At 39.4% G+C, this 23,243-nt stretch overlaps 1 protein-coding gene across 3 annotated transcripts; it reads right to left on the reverse strand.

Annotated features, from left to right (window-relative positions):
* Positions 1–1,142: 1,142 nt before the first annotated feature.
* rfx4 (regulatory factor X4) lies at positions 1,143–23,189 on the reverse strand. 3 transcript variants are annotated; one of them, XM_023346989.1, is made up of 18 exons: positions 22,412–23,189; positions 20,843–20,929; positions 20,629–20,689; positions 17,278–17,401; positions 13,833–13,894; positions 13,455–13,668; positions 12,939–13,016; positions 12,694–12,857; positions 10,953–11,053; positions 10,808–10,866; positions 10,554–10,698; positions 10,198–10,292; positions 9,024–9,141; positions 7,066–7,185; positions 6,129–6,287; positions 5,875–6,040; positions 5,645–5,783; positions 1,143–2,279 (listed from the first exon to the last, which is right to left on the reverse strand). In XM_023346989.1, the coding sequence occupies exons 1-18, from the start codon at positions 22,452–22,454 to the stop codon at positions 2,007–2,009; spliced, it is 2,208 nt and encodes a 735-aa protein (XP_023202757.1). In that variant the 5' UTR covers positions 22,455–23,189; the 3' UTR covers positions 1,143–2,006. The 3 variants fall into 3 exon arrangements, with proteins under 3 accessions (XP_023202757.1, XP_023202763.1, XP_005802317.1); XM_023346995.1 differs by having other exon boundaries at positions 5,875–6,001; positions 6,129–6,290; positions 22,412–23,188; XM_005802260.2 differs by having other exon boundaries at positions 6,129–6,290; positions 22,412–23,188.
* Positions 23,190–23,243: the final 54 nt, after the last annotated feature.

Genomic DNA, 23,243 nt, shown 5'->3' on the forward strand with positions numbered 1-23,243 from the left:
TCTTGCAGCAGCTTAAAAATGAATGAATAATGGTTGGTAAAATTGTTCAGTTCAAGACGTGATAAGCATTTGTGATAACTGGTGATCAGTATTTTCTATTGATGTAGTGGAATCTGGCCTACTCTTCTTTGCAGGATTGTTTCACATTTGATCACACCAGGTTTTCTTTAATGGCCGGCCAGTTTCTGGTGATGCCACAGCATCTAAATCTGATTTAAAGATAAAGTTTTTTGGTGCTTTGGAGGATTGTCCTGCTACATAACTCTAATGAGCTTAAGGTCACAAACATATTCAAGATTTACTAGCTAAAGGCGTAAATCATGGTTCCATCATGATGCTGTCCGGGATCCTGAAGCAACAAATCAGTCCCAGAAAATTATACCAGCACAACTGTGTTTAACTGATGGTGTGATGACATTTTTCTGAAATCATCTTAGTTTTACATTAGGTGTAATAAGATGCACACTTTACAAAGCAATCCATTGTTTTCTCATCAGTTAATGTAGTATTTTGCCAAAAGTGCTGAGGTTAATCAAGATGTTTTTTGGAAGGCATTCGCCAGGATTTTGTATGATCACTGTAACACGGATGCAGTTTCTGCCCAGTTTCTCTTTCTTACTGTTTAATCATAGACGCAGCTCTTAACTGGGAAGAGTGAAGCCAGTTTTGCTTCACATATTGTTTGGGTTCTTTTGTGACCTTCTTGGTTTAGTTGCCAAAGGATTCTGAGTGATTTTGGTTAGTTGGTGACTGTCCCACATTCTCTTTTATTTGTGACTTCATGTTGTCAAACAGGTTTCGTTTAAGTAACTTCTTATCTCTACAACTCTGGCAACAATCAGGCTTTAGGTGTGGCGACTGAAAAAAAGAAACAATTTTCCAAAAAATGCAGTCAGACAGTTTTTCCTGGATTTAACAAGGGCACCATTTTGGCCTTTTCCTTTAACAAATGTAACTATTTACTTTGGGTACACTGGTCTGATCCTAAACTTGTTGGTATTGTTTTAGGTGTGACCAAAGCCAGAACAGAACTATGTGAAGGCCAAATACGCTATTATGTATATTTGAACAAAAAGTGGCTATGTGTTGGGTTTTCTCAACATAAAACTCATGAAAACAGCAGAAAAAAAAATGACTCGCTGTTTTGAATTGTTGAATTATTTATGAGGGCGGAATATTTCCAACATAATTTAACTGTCACCACAGATGCTCTCCAGTGCTTTTTATTTACAGAAAAGTGACTTCATGTTACTGTACACTTTGATATTTCCCTTTTTAATAAATACCCATAGGGTAATAGGTCCTCCGTAGCTTTGAGTGCATTATAAAACACACAACCCTAAGTTAATGCATCCTTTACTAACCATACAAAACAGAGACGACATAGAAAATATAGCATTACACCATGTTACAAAGTTACAGAAAATACTTATATATATATATACCTATCTTTATAGATATATAGTCACAGAAAAACAGCAGAAAAGCTTGCGACAGGATACATGTGTTGTGTTTAAGTTAACTATCTGAGATGGAAACACGTGATGGTTGTCAGCTCAGAGTCACAGACCTGGAGTCCCAGGAGATGGTTAAGGCGGTGCAGCTCATCGCGACGAGATGCTGCAACAGTGCTGAGCAACGCCTGCAGGAAAACCTGCAGCTGCACCGGTATCCAAACACAGCACTGAGAGCAGCAAGGGCAACTCTGGCTGAGGTGTACATTCCTTAAAACAAAGGCACAGCTTGGCAGCAGCATTGCACTCTTTATATGATTTTGCTGCAGGTTCAGACAATCAATATGATTTGTTTTCCTCCATCAAGTGTTTGATGGAGGAAATGATTAATCGGAGATCTGGTCGGGTGACACCACAATCATCAGGGCGACCGATGTAACACGCCTCTTCAAACTTGTCAGTCCGGCCTCGATTTCTTTCCCTTTCCTCTTTGTCTTTGTGAGAGTTCAGAGACTGCAGCTGCCGGTTTATCAGGTAAGGAGTTATCAAACCCTATTTGGCCCAGCCTGTAGTGGCCTCTCCGTTGATGTAGGCAAAGCCTGGAAAATGCTGAGAGTGTTCGTACTCCGAGTTTCTGCGAGGGCCGAGAGGAGAGTACATGTCCCCAGAGGTGGCATAGCGAGAGGAATGCATAGGCGGGCTGGAGTAACAGCTGTTAGCAGGAGACACATCTGGCCAGCGGGGGGCGATGGGCGCAGGGTGCAACCGAGGAGTGCTGCCCATCAGGCACGGCTCCATGCGGGGCATCTGGCTGTTGAGCTGGTACTGAGGAGGAGAAAGACAATAATAATTAATCAATAATTATTTTATAAGCAATTAAATAAGGTTTAGAACTGATCTTTGACATAAAAATAAATAAACAGGGAAATAAATTTAAAGACTGAATTTCGTGTTCACTTGTGTTGTCTTTGACTAATTTTTAAATTGGTTTGATGTCCTGAAACAGCCAAGTGTGGAAAACATGCAAATAACCTGGAAATCGGGAAGGGGCAAACACTTTTTCACACCACAGCATTATTAGCAACAACAAAACTAAATAATCATCACAATAAAATAAAACAAACCAAATATAGATCCAAATGTATATCTGAATCAATAAAAATGGTAAAAATATTCTGAATTTATAAAAAAAAAAATAACTAAATCGTTATGCTGAATTCTTCTACCTGTAGTCCTTAAGTTTAGATTGATGATAAGCTTTTTTCTTACACATCAACAAAACACCAATTTAAAACCTTGAAGGAAGCATGAAAAGCTTGCATCAGTAAACTCCCTCCTTTCTGAGACTTCGGTGTCGTCTCATATGTGAACCTGTTTATGTGAGCCGACCCCGTCGATGGTAATTTCCTGTCGGGGGAAATTGTCTCACAAGTTGTGCCAAAAATGGTCAAAACAGAAAAATTAAGCCTCTTAAAAAAAAAAAAAAGTATTTTCCTTAAAAAATGGCTTTTCTATTTGTTATTTGCGTTGCCTGTGGTGACGGCGCACAAAGAACAATGAGTTAATCTGCCTGGCGATAAAAATACTATGGACAGATGTGGATCCGGATGAGGTTGTAGCTCCATGCCCGACCTCTTGCTCTGACAAAGTGGAGTCATTGTGCTTCATTTAAGCTCAGACGGGTCTAAAACAGAAAAGTGGAAGTAGGAGTCTTTCCCCTTTTTCTGGCTAAATATAAACACGACAGTCGATTCCATTATGAAGGATCACGGCACGGAAAAAGATGGTCAGAGCAGAGCAGACTCCTCAGCTGCCTCTTGTTCACAGGCAAAGAAGGGGTCGTTGCATAACAATATTTTAATAAACGCCCCTTCTGCCCCACTCTGAGGCTGCTGGCTCAAACACATGAAGAGACCATTGAGAGCTGGAAGGAGGAGTAACAGAGCGGGGCCCCTCTTGGCCCCTGGTAGAGCCACCTTTCACTGTCTGCTTCCGCCGAGCGGAGAGGGTTTGATTCAGAAACGTTTAGAAACACTGCGAGCTCTGAAGTCCGGCCGATTGCCCCCCCCCCACATCATAAAAGCAGCGGAGGCTGGCGCTCCATCGACAGGAAATTACCACCAAAAGAGCGAATTTACACCACAAGCTGCAGGAACGGCAACATCAAGGACCGAAGATTTATATTTAAATCTTTTGTTTAAAACAATAAAGATACCAAACCGATTTCTTTTGCAGTTAATCAAGCTGAGTTTCTTGTAGATTTCAGATAAATTAACAACCTGGAATACATTAAAACCGAGCAGATGGGAGATGTGTGTGTATTCTCCTGGTGGACAATCCACCACCTAAATATCACCTGAACCTTTGCACATTTTATCACAATACAACCACAAACTCCAAAGCATCTTAATGGGATTTTATGAGATAAACAAACACAAAGTAGTCCAGAATTGTGAAATAAAGAACAAATAATTTTTTCCAGGCTCAGTCAGATAGGATGGAGAGTGTGTTGATGACAATCCAGCCAAATTTACAGTACCGTAATTCTGCCACACTTTGCGCTATCTGACGGTTTCTAAAGGGGGGGAGACGTTCCGCTTTCCAGCCAATGTCGGGTTATTACGGTAATTTCACCCCAGCGGTAGCCGGGAGTGAAATTAATCTGAGAGGCAGTCTTTTAATAGACGGTAACTTGCAAAAATAACTTTATAGATATTGAAAGTTTCAGTTTTTATGGATAAATTGGCAGGTATATTTACTCACAAGGCATTTACAGAACTGCGTACAATTAAAATAAGGTGGAGATTTCAAACGTGAAACTAAGAGAGTTAAACACCAGTTGTCAAGTCTTGTCACAAATTCTCTGTTGGATTTAGAGCTGGACTTTAAGTGATTCAGCCTGACCACCAGGTTTCTATCCATTATTACCCTGGATGTAGCTCCATACTTCTTCCCAGCTTTCTTGCCTCTGGTGAGGAGAAGGATCCCCACAGCATGACGCTGCCACCAGCATGTTTCACAGTAAGGATTGTGCGTTCTAAACATTGTGCAAGGTTAAGTTTTTTGCTGAACTTATCCCTTTAACTTCAGGCAAAAAAATTCAGATATATGTCTCATGTGACCAGGGTAGCTTGCAAACAAGACTTCTTTTGACGTTCTTGTCAAAAGAAGATGATGAACGCCATCTTTGTGAAGTGGGTTAGGATGACGGCTTGTCGTTGTCCTAAACGCTTTCCATTCTCAGAGAATTATGTGAAATGTTCACAGCTTGAGATTATGTTTTATAATCTAACCCTGCTTTAAATTTCTCTATAACTTCCTTTCTTCTTGAAGCTGTTTGTTCTCTAATGGTGTCACATAACAGGATTTAAGAAGATTACGTTAAACACAAGTGACTTCCTCAGGAAAGTGGTCCTACTGGATTTTATTTAGGGGCAACAGACAAAAACAGGGCTGAATAATATATGCCACACTTTTCAGATTTCTCTTTAGATGAAAAGCTGTAAACCAGGAATCATTTTCACAGTAATGCGCCACTTTATGTTGGTCTGTTGCAGCAACATAAAATGTGAAAAAGTGTAAATTATGTGAATAGATTTGGAAGGTAAAGTAAATGTTAACGCGACTTGAAATTGCTACAAATAATTTGAAAAGTTACATTTTATAGTACAGAAGAAATACTTTCTTTAAAAGCACTGAAGATTTGCAACTTAGCTAAGCTGCAGACTGAAAACTTTATTACACAAAATAAATTATTTTAATTAGTTAAAAGCTTTTCATTGTCTCATTTAAAATACATTTCTATGAATTCTTCTTTTTAAAGTAGGACTTTAACAGTGAGGATGTTCTCATGTTTACAAACAGGTTTATCTTGGGGCACGCATCTGAAAGCTTCATCTCTTCACACATTTTGCTTTATTTGTCATTTTATAAATTAAATACTAACTCCAGGTTCGGTGAGTCTAACATACATTAACGTTACTCAGCTTTGGTGCCTAGATGTCTGACTTTTATCTTTTTCCATCAACTTAACTGTTTAAATAAAAGAGAAACCCATAAAATACGGATACGCATCTGGAACATTGTGACTCTTTGGTATTTTAAACAAACGTTTAGGTGTGCTTCAAAGTAAATTTTTAAAAAATTATTCAAACAGTGAGCTAACCCGATCCTGCCTGTGCAGCACTGACCTGTGCAGAGGAGCGGTGGTAGGCGGAGTAGTGAAGTGGGGCGGGGATGGCCGGCTCGTGGGCCAGGCTCGGGTACTGGCTCTGGATGGAGTGGGGGTGCTGGTTGGTGTAGCTGCCATAGTTGTAGCTACCGCTGTATCTGAGACAAGAACAGCAGCAAGACGTGTCTGATTAGCAGTGAAACCAGTTAAATTTCCTGTGGGTGCATTTAACACCAGGGTGGTATTTACCCGTGCTCCTCCCTGTGGGCGTACACCGGCATCCTGTGGGCGGAGGACGGCGGTGGGACGGGAGCGCTGCTCCTCATGCAGGACAGCTGCTGCCCAGCCTCCGGAGCGGAGCCGCCCGCTGTGGTCACTGTGTATGTAAGGGACCAGGTATATGACTGAACAGCGCCTGGCAGACACAGAAACAAACGTTTCGGCGCGGAGTAGCTAAATAACGTGGAGCATTTTGAGCCACTTCGTTTTCTGTCCTGTCTCACCTGTGGAAGCGGTGACCCCTGTGTACTCTGGGGACAGGGCGGCAGTGGGGGAGCTGGCCGACGAGATGTCCACCGATTGGACGGAGCGGGCGGGAGAGTAGGACCCCGGAGATGGGGAGGTGGGGCTGGTTTCTGTCAGCGTGAATTCTTCCTCTTGCTCTGCTGAAAGAGTCAGGAGAGGACACATTTGTGGAATCAAGATTTGCTGGACGTCTCCACAGAAACTCTGATTTTCACTAATTTTTCTTTAAAAATTTGCTCAATTGCTCTCAGATTGGACAGAGGGCCTTTCTGAACATCAGCTTGCAAGTCTTGCCAATGATTCTCAAAAGCTGGTTGATACAGCATCCCAAAAGCACCTGATAAATAAAAAAAAACAAAAAAACAAACTCAAAAAGGTTTTTTTGGCTTCATGAGTCCACAGGATACATCTTCAAGAATAAAAATGCTTGTCCCCGAGTGCATTTTCAAACTTTAATCTTACTTTTCATATTGTTTTGACTTTGTAATTGCTTCTTTTTCTCGGAGTGGCCTTTCAGTCCATGTTTGTGCAGGGCTTGTTTCGCTGTGGCTAACAGTGAGGATCTTTTACATCAAAACACATTCAGACATATGGAAATTATATCAAAGGATGAACCGAATCTCTTTCCGGTATCTAGTCTAATTTCTTCAGATTTTCCATGATGTCACCCGTGTTTGAAATATTGCCAAAATACAATCCCAGGTGTTCCTCTAATTTACTCAAATGATGTTAACCTAACCTATCTGAAGTCTATCAAGACATTACATCATCATCTGGGTGTTACCAAATAATTTAACAGCAAAATAATTTTGGTGTTTGAAGAAAGTAATACAGAAACAGTAAATAACATTCCTGACTTAAGATGACTTTGTGTAGCTTTACTCTTCACAGGTAGCTCAGTGTTTGAGGCCTCACCTGTGCTCCCCTCCCCTTTCATGGCCCTCATCAGGTCGTTGGCCCTCTCCTGGAAGTGCAGCGACTCCAGCAGGTAGAGAACGTAATCATCAAACATGAGGTGGATCAGGTGGAAGGACCCTGCAGACACAAAAACACAACATGCTATCTCTTCCTGCTAAAACCACGAAACTTTTTTACAGATAGGAAAACTAATGAAATAAACGACGACTGTCTGAGCGGTGATGACTTCACATCCTGACAGGAGGCTCGCCGTCATTAAAAAACGAACCAACTCAGCCTCAGAAATATGTCGGCTGACCCCAGATGTCACAGGGAGCAGATGAGGCAGCAGCATCACAAACGTGTCATTGTGCCGCCGCCGTGCGCATAATAAAAACACTTTTGGTCATTCAGGGGAGCGGGGCGCAATCCTGGACACTCATAAAATGGGGTAAAAAACAGTCAAATGCCTCGGGAAAGGGGAGGGGTGGTCTTTGTTAATTAGCTGTTTGTGCACAGAGACCTGCTTTATCAAAACACCGCTACCAGCTGTGTCTTTCATATTCAAAGAAAGGGCGAGTATAAGACAGAGAAGTCTGTTTTTGTGCCTCTTTCACTTTTACTGCTGCGTTCTAACGTTGGCTTGTGCACAACAGGTTGTAAAAAACAAGGCAGCCACTGGAACAGCCCAGCCAGAATCCCAAGTTAAATTTGATGGAGAATCTGGGAGGAAGCTAAAGATTCGGGTGATGGCAAGAAGGCTTTCCAACACTGAAGACTTGGAGCTCATCGGTAAAGATAAAAGGACAAAATACCAGTGAAAGTATGTAAAAACCATGACTACCATGAGAAGAAAGAGTTGATTAATGTAAAGCCAGTAGAGATTGTTTCCTTGATTATAGAGAACATAATTAACTTTAATTTTCAGTAAAATGTCAATAAAAACAGATTAAATGTTTTTTTTCAAAGCTTTTATTCCCTTTACATGCCTGCCTCATTTCGTCCTAGGAACAAACTTCTTAATACATTTTCAAGGGAGGTAAACAGTTCAGGACCTACATGCTTGGGTCCTATTTTCACTTAAAAAGATACAATTTGCAAGTCTGAACTTTGAAAGAGAAACAAAAAGTCATCACTTGAAAGAACAGAATGTTGGACCTTTTTAACCAACCCAACCTACAGTAGAAAAAAATACTGCTGACTTACTTCTCAACAAATCTTTCACACACACACACACACACACACACACACACACACACACACACACACACACACACACACACACACACACACACACACACACACACACACACACACACACACACACACACACACATACACCACATTAATAATTATACTGCTATGGCTTTGCAAAGAACAAAATGCATAGAACTACATTATTATTAACTTATATAGCTAATAGCAGATAGCCTGGTCATTGAAGCTATCCATTAGCAAATTAAAGAAACTGAAAAATGGTGAAATTTGGTTTGATGTCGTTCCAAAGTCCAAGATTGGACAGCAGAGGTAAATAAAAGACGTCATAAGTAAACCCAGAATCAGTGTGACCCTTTTTACTTGAAATGATTAATACCAAAATATTTCCTGAATCTCTCTAAAGTTGTACTTGTAGCACAGTTGGAAAACCATCAGGAATCATTTCTGCTTTTCTATTTCAAATGAAAGCAATTACGCCAAGTAATGTGCTTTACTTTTAATTTTTTTCTACACATACTGAGAAACAGTGGCACTTTCAATTCTTCATACAGTGGGAGTCTCATTCTGTGCCTAAAACTGACATGATGTCATTTCAACGGGGTTCCAATGGCTTTGTAATGTTTCGTAAAGAGAATGGATTTTAACAGGTGGTTTATCTGCAGAACTTCAACATAAAATCTCTAAAATTGCTCAGAATATTTGGTTTCCAAAGCAGACTGGGAACTTGTTCGTGTCAGCATGAATCGTTCTGGGCTCACCAAAGCTGGGCGCGCTGTGCAGGGTCATATCCCGGATGACTCTGGTACCAAAACACGACCACATCAGCAGGAACTGTTGGGCCACCTTCTTCAGCGAGCCGGGCCTCTTCCCCGCCACCTAGAGAGAGAACATTTCCATGAGAAAAAGATGGAGGTGGGGGGGAGGGAGCGCTAGAATTAACCCCTGGGTCCATATTGGGGCTTAACCCTCAGGAACGAAAAACATGTCAACAAGTCAACTATTTAATTTGCCCCCGGGGACACGCCTTTCCTATTGAACTATTGTCTGGGCGGTGGAGGACGTTGCCAGGGCGACCAAATTTTACAAGCCCATATCTGGCACATAATGGGTGCAAATGGGGAGCTTGAAGACATCATTAACTGGGAGGATTGGGAGCTAAGTGCCTCTGAGTGAGAAAGGCATGCAGGGGTGAACGGATTTTAGCACTTTGCTGCATAAACAGGTTTATTAAACAAAACTAATCATAATTGTTACAGGTGCAGCTAGAAAAATTATCTCAGTGTGGTTTGTGTGTTTAAAATTTTATAAATTGTTATTATTTCTTTTCTTTATAGCAGCCAACCCTAAAGTAACAGTGATGTTTTTCTAATAGATTTTTTTCTAATTGGTATATTTAAATAAAAAATATTATTGCTTTCATTTATAATCAGTTTTTGCAAAATTATTTTTAGACTCTAAAAGCAGCCTGTGTCTATAAGCTATATGATTTTCTTGATAAAAATCTGGCATATTGATGATATTTTACAAAGGTTTTTTTGTAAATTGTTTTTAAAATTAATTTAAAATTTCTGCTGTTTAGTCTGACCATTTAAAAATATATATAGTTTTGATATACAGTTAATATTTTTTATTTTTATTTTGCTGCAGTGGTATGTGATCTTGATCAAGCAGTAGTCCACTAGGGAGTGAAAATCTCACCAACATCTATAAATAAAATGACGATTTTATTGGTTAACTTCTTGAAACTGGAGGACATATTCTAAAAGACTTCTAGAATTAGATTTTATTTATTTTAGATGTTTTTTCCAGACCTTCTGTTAGGAGGAAAAAGCTTCAAAAATGTAAAACAGATCTTGTTTTGCAGCTATTCACATGTCTGTGGGATGCGGAATCATTCATAAATCTTCGTTTATCTTTATTGCCGTCTCTCACCTTGACGACACAGCGGTCCACCATGGAGTCCAGCCACTCGATGTAGGCCTCAATTGGAGACTGCTCTTCCAACAGGCGGTCAAATTCCTGATACACTGAGTCAAGAGAGGAAAAAAAAACTTGACATAACTTGAACAACAGCCTCGTAGCGCAGCATCGTCCACATATCAGTGACCTCTGCTCCTCTCAGGAGCTGAATTGTGGCGGCTCGGCGGGGCGTTGGAGAGGAGGATGAACTTGTTTAACCTTCTGCTCTCCGTCCTCGGTGCTTTGACTCCGCCGGTCGTGGGAATGATCGTCACTGAGTGTGTTGTTTACGCGGCAGTGAGAGATTGAGCTTTAAATGTGACACTTACAGTGCATAATAAGCTGCCTGTGCTCCTCCTGCGAGTCCTCCATGGTGTAAAGTGTCTGCTTGGTGATGCTGTTCAGGTCCACGTTCCTCCAGTCCTCCAGCATTTGGAAGGTGATGTCGGCACTGTTTATCACGGTCCGAGATGCCTGGGGGCCGCATGAAATGACAACATAACGCCTGTGTGCCGCTTATCTGATTCGTGTCTTTGTTTTTCATATGGATTTTAATAAAAACATTCAGAAACACGACATTCACCTGACAGAGATGGTTTAATGACGTTTGCCGCTTCAAAATCTGGGAGAATCTCCTCGACACTGGAAATAAAATCATAGAAAAATGGTCAATATTGGGGATGCGGCTTATTACACGAGCAAATATAAATCATTTGTGGTTGACTTACGTTCAAATTTGATGTTCCTCAGGTTTTCAGGAAGGTCATGAAGTGCTATTTTAAGCCACTCATCAAGCTGTTTGGCAAATTTCCGAATAACCTGAGTCAAGCTGTGCAGAAGAGAGACAACAGAGTGGATTTACAAGACCTGCAGCTAATGAGATTTTATCCTGAGGTTTCATCCGAAGGGCATCACATAAAAAACAATCCAAAGCTTAAGTCAGAGCAACATTCGTAAAAGGAAATGCTTTCAAAACATTCATCAAAACGACTCATTAAATCTTTTTCTCTGCCGTTTGCAAGGTAAGCTAAAGCCACAGATACACTCTATATTTAGCAGTAAATGAAGACTACTGTGGGGTAAAATCTGCACTATTATTATAATAAGATATTCTTAATAAGAAAAATGTCTATAAATAGTGACGGCAAAGGTTTAACTCGTCACAATGCAGTTGCTTGGCAGCGTTTGCATAAACAGTTTGAAGTAGAGACACAAAGAAATCAGTTCTTAACAGGAATTGGAGGACTTTCAGCTCTTTGAGTCCCATTTATTATGTATGAATTAAAAACAAATATTGTTGAAAACATGCTGTATTTGCATTTTGCAACTAAAACAAAAGTTGAGAGGCAAAACACCATCAGAAAATGCACATTTTACGTCAGCTTAAAGAGACAGTGGTAGCAAGAAGGTCAAATCAATTACACCAAAGTTGATCTTTTTTTATTCTTATATTTCCACCTTTGTGGTTTACAGAATATGCTGGATTTGGAGTTGTTTGTAACATTTTGAGGGTATTCAAGTTCAGTTAACATGCTCAATCGAACCATTTTAGTCTGTGATATGAGTTGCTAAAAATAACAACTCTGAACATGAAACAGCAACAACGACACCCAGCAGGAAGATTAAGAAAAATATCCTGAATCCAGTCTATCTTCTAGACAGAACTATCCTTTTGGTGGCCTAAAGCTTTGTAAACTACAGATCAAAAATTGGCTCCAAAAATGATCAACACATCTCTAAACTGAACCCACGCTCTCAAATCTGAGGAGGTCGAAACACTTCTACAGCTGAACATAAAGTTTTCCATACCACAAAAATTTAAAAAATCATTTTTTTTTACTGTCTGACGTTAAATCAGACGAATCTTTTTCTGTTTTAGGTGACTTAAGATTACCAAAATGTTTCCTAGATGCCAGAATGCTGAAAGGTCATTCAGAAAATTACCCCAAAATCAACGTACAGAAGGTAGATTACAGTTTTCTAATATACACAGCAACAACTTCACTAAATACTGTAGGTGATATCACGAGGAAGAAATATTGAAGCAATATCTTCAAAATGAACAATGACTCTAATCAAATTAGTTGACATAAAGACAATGAAGTCATTGTTAGGAGTGGCCATTATAATGTCTGATCTCAGTCTTTAAGAAAATGTGTGTGTAGTGCTTATGAGGTGTGTGAGCAAGACGGCTAACAACCCTGACTCAGTTCTGTCAGGAGGAATGGGCCAAACCTCCAGCAAACTGCTGGGAGAAGCTTGTGGGAGGCAGTTCAACCACATACAGAGAAAACGTACGCCAACTTCTGACTTTAAAGACAAACAGAAATAATTTTCCTAACGCAGCTAAACAGGAGCCGCCTAGTCTGATTTAATCTCAGACAGCGAGAAATAAAGGGTTTGTGTCTGCATGTGAGCATCTAGCTGTAATCCCATCAGACTGACGGCGATTTGGAAACAGATGCTCACCTGTCAGGTAGTGCTTGCAGGACGGTGGGCATCAGCACCCCGGAGATGGCTTTGTAGAGGATGGAGTCACAAACGCCGACGATGTTGACCACAGTGGGAGAGCCGAGGACAGGGAGCATGTGGGGTGGCATGCCCTGCCAGAAGTGCAGCAGGAAACTTTGGACCTGCAGGCGCCAAGCAGGCGATGTTTACAAGAAGAGGTTTATGCTTATGTTTCATAAAGAGGGTAGAGTTCAAAACCTTGCCTCGTCAAAATTGGCTCTGATAACCGTGTCCAGTATCCTCTGACAGTGAGTTCTGTACATCATGATGAACGTTGACACCTGAAAGCAACAACAGAGTATTAATCTGTTCGCAGCAGAAAGTTTTACAGCCTTTTTTCCCCCCTCTTTTGAGGTGAAACTAAAAAAAAAAGTGTTGCAAAAACAAGAAAATAAATCTGCCTGTGAACCAATAAATACATGTTACAGGTCCAGGCTGGAGCAGAGCGATATAAAACGAGCTTTAGAGATCAGCAAAACACAAACCATTTAAAATCATGGCCCCCCTTTTAAAAGCCGGACAGCTAGTGCAAGTCTTTTGTCCACTGCTAGATCTTATTATCTGCCCCCCGAAGATTAAGAGTTAGTGAGGAGCCAGCACATAAATCCTTAAGGTCCTTCTCTCAACGCAAAGCCAGATAAAAGAGTCAAAGAGGGGGAGCAGAGATGGTGAAACGGGGGGAGCCGTAAGTAAGTAAGGACTTAAAAACTGTCCTTTACCCTCTCCTCTGGCAGGCTGGCAGGCAAATTTAGGTCTTTGACATTTGGAAACTCTGGCAGGAGCGTCCCCAGCTTGGAGCGCGGTGAATACGCCACTGTCTGCTTCGTGACCTCTTTCTTCCCCGTCTCGTTCACCCACGCCGCCCCCTTTTTGGAGTACATCACATCGTAGTACGGGGACGTCTCCTTCACAGCAATCCCGTAGTAGTGGTACCTGAGGAGGACAGGATGTCTTTTGAAAACATGATAATCTACCACTGTGAGCAGCTTCTAAGTGAATTTGTTACATCTTAATGAAAAACTTTCCGTTTAAGTTCAGTGTGTCTGTTTCTGCTTGTTGTTTGTGATGCGAACAGAAGAACAAAAGTCCAAACTCACTTGGACTGTCCTCTTGTCCCCAGTCTTCTGGTTGTCAGTGCTGGGAACTGCTGCCTTATAATCTATTTATGAAAAGGAGATTAGAGCTGTCAGTACAAACATGTTCAGTCATCAACGTTTATGTGTCGGGAGAGCTAAAGAGACCCCACTTCATATTTTATTCACTACTTCAACTAGGCGGAACCCTAAGAATGTGAGTTCAGGTGAAACTTCTAAATAAATCAATTTCCTTTCCTCTATTTATATAAATAATCTTGGGATATGTCAGCATGGGATAGTTCCAGACCCAGCTATGGCTCACCTCTATGCAAAACATGCAAATATTCAAATACTTGCAAAGTAGCAAAAGATCCTTATTCATTTGAATACATTTTTTAAAGTTTAAAGTATTTAATGCCAAAAAAAACCACCTAAATTTTTTTTTGTTTTTTTTACATGTTGCAACCCAATACTTCTTAACCTCAGAAGTTAGGAGGCACCAAGTACCTTCATTGGCAGAAAGAATCTCAGTTTGTTCCAGATCATGAAACAGTTTTCAATATTAGACAAAGTTAGCACAACTAAACACAAAAAGCAGTTTTTAGTTTTTCAAACCAACCTGACTATTTTCATAAGTACATGCCCCTCTTGTTAAATCACTCTGAGTATATTCATTGGACAGATGAGCACAATTTTTCCACTTCCAGGCCTAGAATCTAGAAAAGACCCAATAGAACCTGTCTGACAGCATGAAGTAGGATAAAAGTTTTCAAAAACTAACATATGACATTTAAAAAGGATGGAAGTCATTTCTAAGGCATTGAGACTCTATTGATTAACAAATATATAGAACAGTGGGGAATCTTCCTATGACTGCTTCAATGACCCAAACAGGAGATGGCAACAAAAAAACCACAGCAGCATCTAAAGCACTGAATTCACCACTTTCCTCAGTTACACTCAGTGTTAAAGTCTCAACAATAAGAAATAATCTGAACTAAACTGGTGTCAAAGTGAGAGTTCAAATAAGAAAAGAACAAAAAGGACTTTATCACTTTTCTGGAAATATGTCTTCATGATAAATCTGATTTCTCTGGGTAGAATAGACAAAAGTGTGACTTTCTGGACGGTGTGTGTCCCGTTTCATCTTTTATAAAACTAAACGCATTTCAGAAAAACGACATCACAGCAAAGGTAAAAGAATGGTGGCAGTACTGCGATGGCCTGATGCTTCAGAAGCTGAACGACTTGATGGACCCGTAGATTCTGCAGGAGAACGTCATCAGCTGTTACCTGGAGCTTACTTAGACTATGCAGCAAGACAACGACTTAGAGGAAACCTGCAAGAACCTAAATATGATTGAGATGCTCCAATGTGAGCAGAGTGTCTTGTTTTATGTATAAAAAGTATTGATCTCTGCAACACACTCGATGCGGATTCACTTTTCTCTTTTAGTAATTCTTAGTCATTTTAAAAGCAGCTTTCCTTCCAATTCTTGTAATTAGATTTTTAGATAAGAGTATGGAATATTTATAATTTTTTTATTTATTTAACCCTTTCATACATAGCAGTTACTGCACTGGACAGCTATCTAAAAGCCACTTTGTTGTGTTTTTGTGGATTTCTTTGTTTTAAATGAACATAAGTACATCATACGATGGCCCAGGACTTAATGTAATGTTTGATTGTTGATTCTATAATGTAAATCACTTTGTAATGCCCTGTTGCTGAAATGTGCTATACAAATAAAAATTGATTGATTGATTGATTGATCATACAATACACTATTAACTACTGGACATACACTGCCAAATCTTTTGTTAAATCCAATTTGGCAGACAGGCGAAAGAGCAACTCAAGAATATCCAGATCCTCCTTCTACTGTAGAGGACTCAAGTAATGTGACATCAAATAACCCTTAAACACCAAATCTACTGGTGTATTTTCCAAATAACAACTTTGTATTTGGAGAAAATTACAACTGATCACCTAGAAAAAAAAAAATCATAGAATGCCTTAAGAAAATAAAAAACACTTACAAATAAATCCTGACCTAAAGGATCAGAATTCATGCATGAAAGGATTAAGCTGCTGTGATGAAGCAACTGTGTTTCAGCAAGACATTAAATACAAGTAAAATAAATCCTGTCACTTCTGTGATGTCCAGTCATTTGACTCGTTCCTTTCTTCATCAGCCTCTCCCATCCTCACTCCTTGTCCTTTTCATCTCCCCTCCTTCCTTCTTTCCTCTCTCTTTCTTTTCTTTTCTTTTTTTTTTTGTCTGCAGAGATTGGCTCCTCTGTCCGGCTCCCGGTGCAGAAACTTTAGCAAACAGTGTAGCTCTCCATTGTGTGGGATGAAAAAAGGGGCCAAGCTGTGAAGTTTCTGTCAGGCCCCGCTTGATAAATGAGCAGACAGGGAGGCAGCCCGGACCCTCTCTCGTTTTTTTGTCCCGAATCAATGAAGCCTTCCTAAAGGACACCCCACACTGCTCCAGCCACTGATCTAACATTCCGCAACATCTCACCCTTCCAAATTTCCTTTAATTACACATTAATCCAGGCCCCTTCTCTTTTTCAATATCTTCCGACAGGAGCTGGCGGAGGGGCGGGGGCGCACTCGGGGTGGGGGGCTGGGGCCGGAGCCCGGGGTACAGGGGACGGCTGGGGGCAGGAAGGCTGAGGAACTTGTTGGGGTTGTGGGAACAGACGAAAGCACATCTCCTTTGGCTCTAGATTAAATGTTCACACTGAGCTGCAGTTGACGCCGCTTCAGGAGCTGCAGCCCAAAACCGAACCATGCAGGAAAATCTGCACTCAAGTAAGAGTAGCGCTACTACTACATATTTTTACTCAAGTAAAAAGTATCTAAAAAAGCAACTCAAGTGCAGAGTAACTAATCAAAACATCATTTAATGTTTATAAATTACATCCTCAGATGGACAGAAATGTTAAGTTATGTGGAAATGATGGTGTTTTTTTAATGATCAAATGAAAACAATTCATTTAAATAACATAACTACAAAATAACAAAATCAGGCAAAAGAAAAAAATGTCTTTCAATATGAAACTTGTGAAACTTTAACAAATGAAACTTTATGTCTGGTGATTTTTTTTTTGTTTAAAACAAGCTGGTTCTTCATCATTGAGTGAAGTTACTCACAGAGGGTAGAGTACACAGAAATCTTACCTAAGTAAAAGTAGCAATACTTCATGATAGAATTACTTAAGTAAAAAGTAAAAAGTACAGTGTAGTAAAAATACTCCAACCAAAATTTAAGTAAATGTCACTGAATAAATGTAACTCGTTACAACCGAACTCCGGACCATGACTCAGATTACAACCTTTATTTTACCTCATACACAATCTGTGAAGTCACTTTAGGAGATTCGATGAAAATATCTCAGGAAAATGAATTTAGCGCAGCATGAGTTACACTGATGGAAACTAAAATTCGGAGCTCACCTTTCCAAAGCTCGCTGCGTTCACAGGTTGCGTGTCGTGCTTCTCGCTGAAGTCAAGGTAGTGCATGTAGAGCGCACTCCTGGGGATGCACACACCTTCTGCTATTTCGTAGTTTTCCTCTAACCTGTGGCACAACACATATGAGGGGGTTGCAACCTCTGGATGAGCTTTAAGCAACAATGTCAGGCAAAATATGTGCTGGAGTTCATTTATAGAAATGTGTGAGATTCGACACTGGAAAATTATGTGGAGAGAAAATGTTATGAGTGTAACCTAATAGAGGATTTGGTTCAAAAGTATTTTTATTGGCTTGCAGCTGCTTCATCAGAACAGCAGTTTTACTCATTCAAACCAAACAGTGAATGTTTTCAATCATATACAGCAAACAGTGACAGTTGCTCAGTCAGCAACCTTTCATCAATTAACATTTCATTATGTAAACAACAACTGGTCCACTAGGAGCCTCGACGTTATAAAGCAAAATAATGGATTTGAAGTGGCTGCATGGTTTTTGTTAACTTTTGTCAACATTCAGATGCATCTTCGCTATTATCTTTAGCTAGTTTTCAGAGTTATGTCGCCACGACTGCATTAAGCCGTTCAGTAAATCGTTTGGATTTACATTATTTTATAGCTCATTAAAAACTTTCTGCAAAGCAATCTAAAACAGCCTTTCAAATTGAAATACTTCTTATGCTTATTTATAGGATGGCTAGCTAAAATTACACCTGCTTGATTTAAGGAAAATTGTGGACGTAAATGTTATTCGTGGTTTATTTTTATTCCTATGCCATTAAGCCTAATTTTCCTTCTCTCCTCATTATTCTTAGTCTGATTTAATCCAAATTAATCTAAATCAGGTGTGCAGTAAGAATCCATCCAAATATATTTGATATGCAGAGCAGGAGATGGTGTTAACAAAAATAGACAAATATTAGTTCCCAGCACTGGGTTGCAATTTTGATATTTCAAATGTTGATACTGTAATGAAGTTTGTAACTTGTTAAATTGTGCAGAGATGTTGTGCAAAGCTTTGTTTATCTGCATGAATGCAAAGACAGTTTTTCCCCTCCTCCTAAATTGTGCATTTAGCGCTCTTGATTACGAAAAGAAGAAAAGAAAAACGTATCTAATACTGAACCCTGAGGAACACCATGAGCATAAGAATTTAACAGAAAAATAAAATAAACAAAGAAAGACTGGTCTTTACATGAACACTTTCTATAAATTTGTAGGTGGAGGATGTATTTGTTAAAATTAATATTTTATGAATAAACACTTCATATTTCTATTAACATTGCACAATGTTTGCAATTTTGAATATTTGCTTCCCAACATTTCTGTGATCATCTTAACGCATCATGTTCAGTCACTCTGAAAAGAAAGTAGAAGCATTTTCATCATCAAGTTTTATTTAAATGTTTAAAACTAAATTCATATGATCTATAGTGTGTTGTTTTAATCAGGAAGTGAGATTTTAGTCATTTCAGGGGGCTGCAACCTCTGGATGAGGTAATAAGTTTTACTTTTAGCTAGATTGCTAAAAGTAAAACTTATCACTGCAACGACTGTGCTCATATAGAAAGCAGAGGATCCCTACAGCATTTTTATGTGAACATTTTATAAACTTGAATGTTAAAGACTTTTATTCATCGTTTAATTTCGACTTAGTGTTAACACTAATTCTCGACAGACACATTGTGATTAATCTTTTTTATGCACACAACAAAAACGAACTAAACTGAAAACTAAATAAAAGTCAACAGGAAATGATTTTGTCTAAAACTCGAAAGTGACAGCTGCAGCATGACAGATGGTAACCAGATTATTCCCTTAAAATTCATCTGCAGGCCTGAGTTTTTGTTTACAGTTAGGTTCATTGCTTTTATTTGTTTTGTATTTTGCTTTTATTAACTAGAAAAATAAATGAGTTTCACAAAAGAATATTTTTCCTTTGTGTTTGATGTCTTTAGTCAAAACACCAACCCAAAAAATAATTGTTTCTTTTATTCTGATCATTGTAGAAGTTCATACAAACAAACCCACAAAATTATCCATATCCCAGCAGAGTTAGCTTTACGTTTGTTTTTATTCAGCCAAGCAGGAGTAAAGATAGGCACTTTTTAAAAGATAATAAAATATATTATTTTTATTATTATCGTTAATCTAACATTTTTTTACATATCGCTTTTGACACTTAAAGAACTTTTTGTGTTAACCTTTATATTTGTTGCTGCTGTTACACCTGAATTTCACCTAAGTGGGACAATAAAGGCTGTTTCTATTTATGTTTTTATTTCTAAGTCAATATAAAAAGAATATCAATTTTGCTTTATATTAAGATTTTATGAAGAAAATTGCATGTTAAGAATCATTCCTAGCTTTATAATAAATGCAAGAATCCTTACTGGAATTCCAGACATCAAACCTCTTTTATCTTTTTTGAAATTGCTGATCAGTTTTTTAAAAATGTTTTCACTGGTTTCTTGATAATTTATCTTTGGAGCTGGAAGTGTTGGAGGGCCTCCTTGACATCACCCTAATTTTAACTCCCTTCACAGATTTAACGTAAGATTCATATCAAGACTGACATTATTTCCAGTCAAAGGAAACATTTTGGTAAAACAAAATATTATTTCAAACCAGCCTGGGGTTTGAATAAATTATACTGCAGATGACAAAACTAATTCAATGTTTTCATATTTACAGCACATTGGAAAAAGCCTGCATAAATTAAACTAGTTCACAGCTACGTACATTATACTAATTGGTCAAAAAGACAAGCAATGACAACAGTAGTGGCACAACTTTTGGGGCATTTGTTTAGCAAAGGAAAACCAACAAACATGCAGAAGGAACTGTCATGTAAAGATAAAACTGAAGCGCTACAAGAACAAAACGCGTTTAGGAATACTTTCACACTCAGCAAAATTGAAAGATAAATCAGGTCTTGTTTTTGTTCAAACGTAAAAGTTTAAGATCTGATGGAAATTGAGACTTAAATGAAGCAAATCCTGAAAATGATCTGATAATCTGAGTGAGCTTTTAATGCACAGCAACTAAAATTCACAGAAATCTGATTTAAGACTGATATGAAGGGAATCTGACAGGTTGAAAAAATGCATGAGGGTTAAAATTTTTTATTCTTTAAGAATAAATAATAATAAAAAAAAGAATAAATAAAAGAATAAAAAAGGTGAAAACTTCATATTTAACAGACATCCTGTGCTTGCATATTAATTGTTCCTCCCTATTATTTTTATTATATTATATGAGTTTTAAATGCTCTTCTTCCTTTGTTATTATTATTATTTTTTTTTAAAAGAGTAATATTTGATTTTAGTGACTCACCATTCCAGAGTAGCTGGTGTTGAATGTGGTTTAGTCGCTCTGTTATTCTCCTTTTCCTCATCTGCAGCAGTCAACAAGCATCAGAGTAAATCAAATTATTACAGGGGCAGAAAACACCCTGATTCTGTGTTGGTAATGCGACCAAACAGCAGCAGGTGAATGCAGTGAAGGAGTCTGAAACAAACAAACAAACGTCTGGAGGTTCGCTGCTTACGTTCGTCGTTGGACATGTTCCCCAGAGACGTGTGACTGGAGTATCGCTTGCTCTCACTCTCATTGAGGCACCTTTCGATCCAGCTCTCTATGAAGATTTCAAAAACAATATTTGTTCTTTAAAAGTTCTCCTATTTCTTTAGGACAAGATCTAGGTGAGCTAAATGGCTAGTTTGGTTTATTTCTCTAGACCTTTTCGGCACTGAAGGAGCATCGCCCGGCAGCAGAACTGAGCAAAAGCTGTATTTACATAAACATCGTGCAGGACACTTAAAACATCACTAATGTGACAGGCCGAGGCCACAACAAGCGATTGTGTGGGGCGGCAGCGCAGCCGTGGGTCCCGTTTGAGATGTTTTCAGCAAGACGGCAGGAATCCAGCATTGTTCTCCAGAGACGACGAGATGAACACACAGAAGCTTAAAAAAAAAAAAAGAGCCTGGGCGCATTTACTGAAGCAGTCTGCTGGAATAGAGGCCATTGTGCTCATTTGATTTCTGCTTAGAAAAAGCCCGACTGGTGTGCTTTCTGAGAGCGAGCAACAGCAAAACAACAATGCTTTCATGTGGGAGCTGCATGATAAAGTGAAAATCCTTTTTAAAAAAGAGAAGAAAGTGAGTCGGCGGTCAGGAAAGAAGGAAAACGAGATTGGTTAATAATCATCTTCTCTTTAGTTTTTATCTGAGTATTTTTAAAAATGTATTTCAAAGGAATGTGTTATTAACTTTCTGCTTTAATTTTGAAACTTTTTTTTTTGTGTAGCTGCTGTTAGAGAAGGTCCAGGTCACAGCAGATAACAAAAGCTTTTGGAAGTTAGAGTTAAAATTTACAGAAGGTGCCTTTCAAAAGGACACAACAAAAAGTTTTTTCACACTACATACGAATTATACCGAGTATAGCTGTTTGAAATAGTTTGAGGTACGTCAAGTTTGAATTATTGTTATTATTCCCATCTATTTTGCTTCGGATGCATTTATTGAATCGAAGCCTCGCAGTTTGCCCAAACTGCCAGTTTGTCCTTCTTTTCACATTGAAAGGACAGAAAAGAAGCAGCTTGGAGATGCATAAGTGAATCCACTGAAGTGAAGCTAATTCTCCACAGAGACTCGGAGCTCAGGCTTCATTTGCCACAAGAACAGATAAGTTGGGGGGATCCAAATAATTGGATTAAATCCGATCAACAACCGAGATGGATGTTGGCCCGTTTATCAGCAGGAACAAGCAACACTTTCCTGCGAAAGCTGCCAAACCTCTACAAATGAAAAAACAAAGGAGAATATCTACGCTTTATCCTTTGTATTTTGAACTACTAACTGTTTTAAAAATAATTGCCTTTTTTCACTGTTTTTTGTTTTATACTCAAAACTTTGGGAGCAGGTGCGCCTCTCTGACCGCCTTTTCTGAAACAGATCCTGATGAAAAACAAAATAAAAAAATACAAAAATCAGATTCCTATTTACCAGAAATGAGACCAAAATGCTCCACAGCCGGTCCAGAGAAAGTTTGAGACACTACCCAAAAAGGGCGCAGCTAAGAAGCAGAAGTTTGCGGCCAGTTTACCAGGACTGACCTGTGGAATCCATGTCCGGCTCCTCCAGCAGCCCGCAGTGCATCCTCTTCCCATCAACGACGCCGGCTCCTCCGAGTAAAATGGCTCAGTGCACGCTCTCTGTCCCCCTCCTCCGATGATCTCCTCTCGGCTCGTCCTAAGGCTCCCTGACCACTGCCCGTCACGGGAGATGTTGAGGCTCTGGGGTTCGCCCGGAGAAGGGCGGTGTTGGTGGAGGAGGGAGAGAGAGAGGGAGGGAGAAAGAGAGAGGGGATGGAGGGGGGCGGTGGGTGCAAAGAAGGGAGCAGGAGACTCCAGAAATCCAGCGGGGGGAAAGCCAGACCCGTCAAAATGTTTGCTGATGTTTCATGGGAAAGGGGCTGATTTTATAGGAGCCCTGATGGGGACATGTCATTGATAGGCTTGGAAGGCTGATGAATGGCCCCAAGTCAGATGGGGATGTGGCAGAGCTCACTGGAAGTCTTTTGTGGGGCTGTTTTGAATAAGAAAAGCTCCCTCCAAACCAGAAAAAAAGAGGCTTAGATCTACATCCTAACACTGTGGCCTCCCCGCTCTCAGTTATGGCATTTCATACATTTTATACACCCAGAAGGTCCAAATGAACTCACTACTCAACTTTACAGTTTCTTTTTATCTCTTCTCTCCTCTATGAACACATCCCACAGCCACCTGTTGCCTCACTTGAGTCGCTCCTTCAGTAAAAGCTGCTTCTCGATGTTCCTCTCCTTCCAAACATTTTGAAACTTTACAGAGGCATGTTCAAAGTTAAAGCCTTCGTCATTCTTTTTTTTTTTTTTGCTCACTCTTTCGCCTTATTTTCTCTTTTGGTGTG

Source organism: Xiphophorus maculatus, chromosome 2, assembly GCF_002775205.1.
Source record: "Xiphophorus maculatus strain JP 163 A chromosome 2, X_maculatus-5.0-male, whole genome shotgun sequence".
Classification (NCBI taxonomy): Eukaryota; Metazoa; Chordata; class Actinopteri; order Cyprinodontiformes; family Poeciliidae; genus Xiphophorus; species Xiphophorus maculatus.

Coding starts and splice junctions, on each gene's coding strand:
- rfx4 (XM_005802260.2), bottom strand. CDS start 22,454: ATGCACTGCGGGCTGCTGGAGGAGCCGGACATGGATTCCACAG. Junction 10,293..10,553: donor CAGGCAGCTTATTATGCACT/GTAAGTGTCACA, acceptor CTCTTGACTCAG/TGTATCAGGAATTTGACCGC. Junction 2,280..5,644: donor ACCACCGCTCCTCTGCACAG/GTCAGTGCTGCA, acceptor TCTCCTCCTCAG/TACCAGCTCAACAGCCAGAT.